We start from the raw sequence: 8,947 nt of genomic DNA, 5'->3' as shown, positions 1-8,947 counted from the left end.
GGGCCGGCCACATCAGGGAAGTCCAATTCCCTACTTGGCTATCAAATGTGGTCCTCGTCCCAAAATCCACCGGGAAGTGGAGAATGTGTGTCGATTCCAAGGACCTGCATAAAGCCTGCCCCAAAGACTGTTATCCTCTCCCCCAGATTGATCAGCTGGTGGATTCCACCTCTGGATGCGAATTATTAATCTTTCTGGATGCCTATCAGGGGTACCACCAGATCCCTTGGCTCTTGAAGATCAAGATAAATCCAGTTTTATCACATCTGGTGGCACCTTCTGCTATGTTATTATGCCCTTTGGATTAAAGAATGCAGGGGCCACTTACCAACTTTTAATGAATCTTGTCTTCCAAAAGCAGATAGGTCGGAATATTGAGGTGTACGTGGACAACATTCTAATCAAAACCCGAGAGGTCTCCCACTTTATTGATGATTTGGCCGAGACCTTCATCACTTTGAAACAGTACGGAATAAAGCTCAACCCAAGGAAAATGTGTGTTCAGGGTCAGGAGTGGAAAATTTTTGGGTTTCATTGTAACTGATGGGGGAATCAAAGTCAACCCCGAAAAAATCAAAGCAATAATGGACATTCCTTCTCCTCAATCTGTTCGAGATGTGCAAAAATTAACCGGGAGAATTGCTACCCTGTCACGCTTCATTTCCCGATCTGCTCATCGGAGTTATCCATTTTTTCAAGTTCTAAGAAAAGCGCAAAAATTTGGCTGGGATGAAAAATGTGAGCAAGCCTTTCAAGACTTGAAAAAGCATCTGGCTGAGTTGCCTATTCTGGCAAAGCCCGAGCCCGGGGAGAAATTATGGATCTATTTATCCGCCACTGAGTTTGCTGTTAGTCCGTGCTTGTCAGGGAAGAAGGAGCCGACCAGAAGCCAATATACTATGTCAGTCATGCCCTTCGAGGAGCGGAACTAAAATACAGTGAGGTGGAAAAAATAGCACTTTCCCTGGTAATGAGTGCCCGGAAACTCAGGCCTTATTTCGTCTCACATCCCATTGTGGTCCTCACCAATTCTCCACTCGGGAGGATCATGACACATACTGAAGTCTCGGGGAGAATGATTAAGTAGATCGTAGAGCTCGGGGAATATGACATCGAATATAAAACTCGAGTTGCTATTAAAGCCCAAGCATTGACAGACTTTTTGATCGAGATGATTCAACCGGGAGAGGAAATGGTATGGAGAGTGTTTGTTGATGGTGCATAAAAATTGTCGGGATGTGGAGTTGGGGTAGTTCTAATTGCTCCATTAGGATAAAAGATCAAGCTGGCCTTAAGAATTGACTCCAAGATCACTAATAATGAAGCAGAATATGAAGCTGTTCTGGTAGGGCTACAAGCTGCCCGGGAAGTCGGTGCTTCCCGGGTCATTATTTATTCTGACTCTCAGTTGGTCGCCCAGCAAATCAAGGGAACATATGAGGCCAAGAATGAGAAAATGCTCAAGTATTTGGGACTCATCACGACCCAGGCTTCCCCTTTTTTCGATTGGAACATTGAACAAATTCCTAGGGAGGAAAATGAAGAAGCTGATATCTTAGCCAAATTGGCTTGCCTCCATGTCGGATATAAGCACCCGGGAAGTCCTCTGTTTCACCCGGTTGGTGCTCTCTGTTGACGAACAAGCACCCTTGATTCAGAGAAGCTCGTGGATGACTCCTCTCATTGAATATGTATTCCATGGCAAGCTTCCAGAAGATCGGGCCCGATCCGTAAAAATCAAAAAACAAGCACCCAGGTTCGTCTTTTTGAATAATGTTTTATACAGGCGATCATATCAAGGCCCATTACTCAAGTGCTTATCAGAAGATGAGGTGGAGTATCTCCTTCGAGAAATACACGAGGGGTGCTGTGGTGAACACCTCGGTGGGACTGCCCTGTCCCAGGAAAGCTATATTGGCCGGATTTTGGTGGCCCCTAAATGAATCAAGATGCTGCCCGGCTTGTCCAAAAATGCCAGGGTTGTCAACACCATTCTAATTTTCATCATCGCCTAGCTGCTAGTATGCAACAAATCTTAGCATCGTGCCCTTTTGATCAATGGGGCTTGGATATTGTGGGTCCCTTCCCCATAGCACGAGCATAGAAAAAGTTACTTCTAGTGGCTGTGTATTATTTCTCCAAGTGGGTGGAAGCCGAGCCATTAGCCAAGATTACTGAGGAGGAAATCATGAAGTTTCTCTGGAAAAATATTGTTTGCAAATATGGCATCCCAAGAAAATTAATTTCATATAATGGGAGGCAATTCCAGGGAAAGAAAATCACCACATGGTGTCAAGAAATGAAGATTATTCAATCCTTCACCTCCGTGACTTACCCTCAAGCTAATGGCCAGACTGAGGTAACTAATAGGATCATTGTGCAAGCATTGAAAGCTCGGCTCCATGGAAAGGGTAAAGATTGGGTGGAGGAACTACCAATTGTATTGTGGGCATATCGGACTACACCGCGATCATCTACTCAAGAAACACCTTACAGCCTTGTCTATTGTTCAGAAGCAGTCCTACCTGTGGAGATTGGGCAATCTTCTACTCGGATAGAATCTTATCTGAGCAATAATGATCAGTCCTGAGCCATTGAACTTAATTTAGTTGAAGAAAGGAGAGACCAGGACAGCCATTCGAATGGAAGCTTATCGCAGCCAGGTGATGAAGTCCTACAACAAGCATATTCGATCACGAGATTTTCAGGTCAGGGACCTTGGTATTAAAAAGGTCAAGCCAGTAGGTGATGTGGGAAAATTAGAAGCAAGGTGGGAAGGACCCTTCAAGATAGTTCGAAGAGTCAGCTCGGGTGCAGCTTATTAACTCGAAGATTCTCAAGGACACGTTCTTAAAAGGCCATGGAATGCTTTCCATTTAAAGAAATATTACGTTTAAAAGCACGTGTATCTACTGTTTCTTCATCAAATAAAGAAATTGATCAAGGAAACGTCTATTAAGTCCAGGGACCCGTACCCTGGCCCAAGGACCCGCACCCTGGTAATCTATTAAGTCCAGGGACCCGTACCCTGACCCGAAGGACCCGCACCTCGGTTATATCCTAAGTCCAGGGACCCGTACTCTGGCCCGGAGGACCCATACCCCGGTTTTATCCTAAGTTCAGGGACCCGTACCCTGGCTCGGAGGACCCGTACCCCGGTTATATCCTAAGTCCAAGGACCCGTACCTTGTCCCGAAGGACCCGTACCACGGTTATATTCTGTCCAGGGACTCGTTCCCTGGCCCAGAGACTCGTAGCCTGGCCCAGAGGACACGTACCTTGGCCCAGGGGACCCGTACCCTGGTTACCTATCAGTCCCAGGGTACCATTCTAGTGACTTGCACCCTGAATATTTGTCAAGACCAATTTCATATTAAACCCCCGGGTTTATGCTTTGTGAATGTGTATTGGTTAATGATTGATAAAATTCATAGTTATTACAGAATCCAAGTCAATTCGCAGCCTTGGGAATATTTTGAAGCAATCATCAAGTGCGAGAAAAGGGAATATTTCATTAAAAGGGAAAATATTTACAAGATGCCCGGAAGCCCGGGAATAAAAAAAAAACAACAGGGAACCTAATCTACAGGGGGGTCCTCTTTGTTTTCCTCTTCTTCTTCCGGGAGAGACGCAGCAGCCTTCTCCAAATCAGGGAAATCCTCCCGGTCCGCCGGAACAAGGCCCGCCTCCTCAAACTGCTCCAGGCATTTATTGAAGCCCTGTTCGAAGTAGGGGAAAGCTTTGTCCGCCACCATCTTCTTGAACTCAGGGGACTTCAAGAAGTTTGCCATTTGTTCCGTCTGGGCAGTCTTTATAAGATTCACAGCAGCCTGAAAATCCTCGGCTCGGACCCGGGAGGACTCTGCTTCTTCTATGGCCACCTGCGCCTCTGCTCGGGCCTCAGCAAGCTCTGCCCGGACCAGGCCCATTTTTTGCTCCCAGACCACCCTTTCTCGGGCCAGAACAAGCTCATGGAGCTCATTCAGCCGGCCTATCTCCTCCTGGAGTTTGGCGTGTGTTTCCCGGGCAGTCTGGTCCTGGGCATTGGCCCCCTTCGCAGCCTGCACACTCGCTCAAAGGCTGCCCACGAGCATCTGCAAGCCCTGTAAACATGGAAAGTTAGAAAAAATTGATATGATATAATCAAATGATGACAAGTAAAGAGATACTTACAGAGAAAGATCGGGCTACTCCTTCGCATAGCATCTCATTGGGGTGGAGCCCTTGTAGATGCCACACCTCGGCAGGGCGCAGAAGGCCCCGGATCATCTTCACGAGATCCGAGCTGACATCGTCCCCGAAGATGTTGGGAAGAATCCAGGGCCTTCCACCGGATGGACCAGCAGATGACCCGATGAGTGGAGGAGACCGGACGATCTCCTCGGGTACATCTTCCAAAACCACCGTCTCCACGACCGGCTCCGTTGCGGCTTTCCTCTTTCTATGATTCAGAGGAGCCGGGTCCTCCTCAACAGCCTGGGAGGTGGTTTCCTCCCGAGCCGTCGCCTCGGCCTCAACCCGGCGCTCCTCGGCTTACCGAACATCTGCCTCAGCTCGGGCTCGTCGTTCCTCTTGCTCCTGGGCTTCTCGAGCCCTCTTCTCCGCTCGGGCCCTTTTCTGGTCTGCCTTCCTCTTGGCCGCCGCCTCCACAAAACTGGCCTTAATCATTTCTTCTTCTGCATTGGAAACTCGAAGATTAGAAAAATGACAAGTTTAAATTAAGAGTTGAAGTTGAGAAGTTATTTACTAGCCTGAGGACCAGCTCGACCAAATTCATCTATTATCTGATCTACAGGGTCTTCAGGTCGGGACCCGATCCCGTAATGAATCAGATTGCCTCCCCCAATCAGCACTGAGGAATAAGTAAGATTGTTTTTCCAGAACATCCCAGGCGTGGGTAAAGGGGGGAAGAAGTTTGAAGTCTCCGAGAAGCTCGGGCTGGGGGGGAAGGGAAGAAAGAAAGCCCAGAGCACAGGTTGGAAGGGTTGGGAATTGTAAGAAGAAAAATTTTGTCTTCCACCCCTTCAAGGATGAAAGGATGTCAGTCAAAAACCAGTAATGCATCCGGGCCATGAAGAAAAAGACCCCGTCATTAAACCGGCAAGAATAAAAGTAATGAAAAATGGGGGAGTTGATAGGAATGTTTTTTATGCGAAAGAGAACAAAAGTAGCGGCCATAATCCTAAAAGCATTATGATGGAGATGGTTAAGGGGAAGATCAAAGAATCGGGCCACCCCTTCAAAGAAGTGATGAACCGGGAAGCGAAGACCGCTCTTGAGTTGTTCCAGGAATGAAGGTCTGGAAGCCAGGAGGAGGGGCGTCCGGGTGGTTGTTTGGCCCAGGGATCTTGATTTTATAAGTGGATGGGATGGAACCTAAGGACCTTATCTCTTTTATGCTACCCGGGCATAGGGTAGAAGTCACAGTAGAGAACCACAAGGGCCCTGCTACCTTGTCTTTCCCCTTGCCCTGGGTGCCAAAGGGACGGGAAGAAGAAGCTTTAGATCTTTGAAGGGGTCGGGAAGAAATGATAGGGATGCCTATGGAGATATGAGTAGAATGCTCGGAAGGGGTCAGGGAGTTATCCTCCGACCGGCCCTTGGCATTTTTGCCAGAAGTGGAAGAGGTGAAATTTGACATGACTTAAGGAAAGGAGTAAAATGGTAAGGGAGAAGGAACTTACGGAGAAAGAGAAGCGGAGATGGTGATTGGTGGCCATAGAATCGCCGGAGTAGAAGTTTGCGCGTCGGAAAAGCTTGAAAGGAAAATTTGGCAGAGCTTTGCTACAAGTTTGAATTTGCAAGTGATTTTTGAAAAATCGGTCATCTACTATATATAGGAGGAAGGATTCATCTACACCATTGATCTAAAAAAATCGGATGGATCAGATTGACCTAGGAAATTGGGCGGCATGATTAGGCGGGACATTTGAAAAGATAGGCGCGGAACTCGAGGCGTTGTGACGGCTTATCTTCTCGGAATTCGAAGAGTTTCTGACAATTTTAATTTTAGGGCTTACATCAGCAATGCCCACGTGGCATCCATTTGACTAGCCCGGGAAAAGACTAAACGGCACATTGACTTTCATGACCGAGAACACGGAACCAATCGGGACAGCGAGTGCACTCTAGCCCGACTATTTAAGGAGGGAGTGATGGATGAGGCCCGGGACGTCCCGGGCCATGGAGCATATCCATGGAGGGTGCCCGGGTCAGGATGGAACGTTCCCAGATCAATAAGGCAACCAGATGGATAACACCCGAGTCATGGAACTACCCGGGACGAGGAGAGTACGACTTGAAGAATTCACGGAGGGGCAGCCAGTTAATAGGCCGGGTTATTGGGACACCCGGAACATAATTTTCCTGGAAAGTTGTATGCCCGGGCCCTCATAAGAGATCTCGAGAAGTATTTTACCCAAGCCACCTCGATATGAGTGAAGCATTTAATGGCCCCGACTTGATAAAGTATGCACAGCCGACCTATCTCTGACACCAGTGCAAGTGGTTGATAAAATCAAGTAGACTAGATGTGACTAGTATGCGATTTGACATGTCAAAACCATAGGGCATAATAAGCTGCCCTACTACAATTAATGCTCAAACACAAAGAACGAGGTCATCATTACATCCTCTACTATAAATATCAGGTTCTTTACTTGCATTTACTCTCTATTCAGATATTAACTCACACATTGAATACTCTCATTTATTGTTGATTTACTCTCCACTCTCCACACCAATCACACAGCCATCACTTGGTTACATTGGTTTTCTTGCTTGAGTTCCTTGCTGACTTAAGCATCGGAGTGGTCACGCCGGACACTCCTCCGGCGCCCATTCACGTGGTTCTTTTCTTGTTCGCAGATCTCTCAAATTATTCAAGAAGTCAAGAAGTTCAGCCTAGACATCCAACTCATATTTCCTTCAACATCTTGATAGCAAATCCGGCAGAGTACCCGACCCGACTCGTCCACTTCGCCCGGGTTGTATCACTCGCCTTTCATCAAAAATTAAAATCCCAATTTATACATTTTCTTACTCCCGAGTCATTGCAAATCCTCGAATCATTATTTCTTATGAATAATTCCAAAAATTAATTCAACTAGTAACCATAAATCATAAATATTTTCTTAGAAAATCTATGTGTCCCAAAGACATTCATAATATCCACGATTAACTTATGGTCCAAACAGTAGAACGACAATACTAAAACTCAAAAATCAACATAGTCCAATTATACCAGGAAGCCAACATGGGTTAAAATCAAATAATTTCTTATTTCATGTCGTATCACGTATAAAAATTCCAAAGCATATAAAACATATATTATCATGAAGATATTAAAATGTGACGTAAACATATAATTCATATACTTATGCAGGTACATCATAAAATCATATAAAGCATGTAAACTTACAAGTTTGAGGCTTGACGACTGAGCTTCCCGGCACTGATGGTGGCACAACCCTTTACAGAACCATTGCTATGATACCAACTGAAACGTCTACTAATCTTTTTCTTAAAACATACTAGAATTTTTTTTTCAAACCTCACATAGCATTCAGGCCGAACCATAAAATATTTTGGAACCATTTTAAAAGTAAAACAACCAACTATTTTATCAACCCAAAAACAGTATTTGAAAAGTATAGCCCACACTATAACCTCTCAAAACCACTCATAAAGCAATTGTCGTAAAAATATCTTTAACATCACTTAAAATCATGAATCGTAAACTAGTGCGGAAAACTAGCGTCGGTCCTCGGGTTATGTGCACCTTCAGTCAAGTCATGATCAACCATCAAGACCTCCATAAGCATAATCATCATAATCTCCTGCATCAATCACACCTAGTGAGTCTAAAGACTCAACACACCATAATCTTGATAACAAATACTACATATACAGATCACATACAACAGTGAAAATACTTGTACTTAAAATATCAATTTCATGAAGATGCATAAACTTAAAACATAACATTTTCGTAAACATTTTCATGATGCAGGAAAACTTTAATAAAGACATTTTCATAATCTTATGCATAAATATTTTCCAACACACTTTTATATAAACATAAACATATTCATATTCGTATCCATATCAACATATTCGTATCATCATATTCATATTCGTGTTCATGTTTGTTGAATTTAGATCGTTGATTGTGACTTTCGTGTTCATAAACGTGTTGGGCGATGGATCCATCTACATGTAACCACAGTACTGGGCGGCGAGGGGACACCAGCAACACTCTCACCGGCCAACTGGGCCATGGCCTTACGTATTAACATATCATCGTATACATATACATATACATATCCGTATCCAAGGAAACACGATCGTCGGGCTCCCACTGGGACAATAACCCTCATGAAATTTCCAACATATCATCGTATTAGTCACAATCCCTTCACGTCCTTCAACATATTATCATTACTTAACAAAAATCATGCATATACGTATCATTTTTATTTTTGAAACCAAGCATGCAACATATCTTTTAAATGTCCATAATTAATCCATAAAAATCCATGAACATTTAAAAATCACAATTTAACATCTAAAAATTCATAAACATCCATAAAAATTTTAAAATAACATTTTTACATCATAAACCTTTAAAGTAAACATTTAAATAATAAACATTTAAAATAAATGTTTTGACATAAAAATCAATAAACATATAAAATTGCATAAACATTTAAAATAATCATGTTAACATGTAAACATTCATAAACATTAAAAATAATCATATTAGCATATAAAATAATATTCAGGACACTGCCATGACGTTTACTAATTTCTAGGTATAAAATGACCGTTTTACCCCTTAACTGTAAAATTTCATGTTTTTGAAATTTTCTTAATTTCATTGAACTCTAATATGTCACAAATAATTACTTAAGCTTACAAGAATTTTATCATATTTTTATTTAGCTTA

The 8,947-nt window shown here is 43.5% G+C and overlaps 1 protein-coding gene across 1 annotated transcript; it reads left to right on the top strand.

The window, feature by feature from the left end:
- The first annotated feature begins 584 nt into the window (after positions 1-584).
- On the top strand, positions 585-2,590 carry LOC142508094 (uncharacterized). The gene is made up of 3 exons (XM_075619523.1): positions 585-848; positions 1,280-1,618; positions 2,144-2,590. Exons 1-3 carry the CDS (start codon positions 585-587, stop codon positions 2,588-2,590), a joined length of 1,050 nt encoding a protein of 349 aa, XP_075475638.1.
- Positions 2,591-8,947: the final 6,357 nt, after the last annotated feature.

This window comes from Primulina tabacum, chromosome 1, assembly GCF_025594145.1.
Source record: "Primulina tabacum isolate GXHZ01 chromosome 1, ASM2559414v2, whole genome shotgun sequence".
Classification (NCBI taxonomy): domain Eukaryota; kingdom Viridiplantae; phylum Streptophyta; class Magnoliopsida; order Lamiales; family Gesneriaceae; genus Primulina; species Primulina tabacum.
Note: the sequence above shows the minus strand (reverse complement) of the source record. Positions and strands in the feature narration are given on the sequence as shown.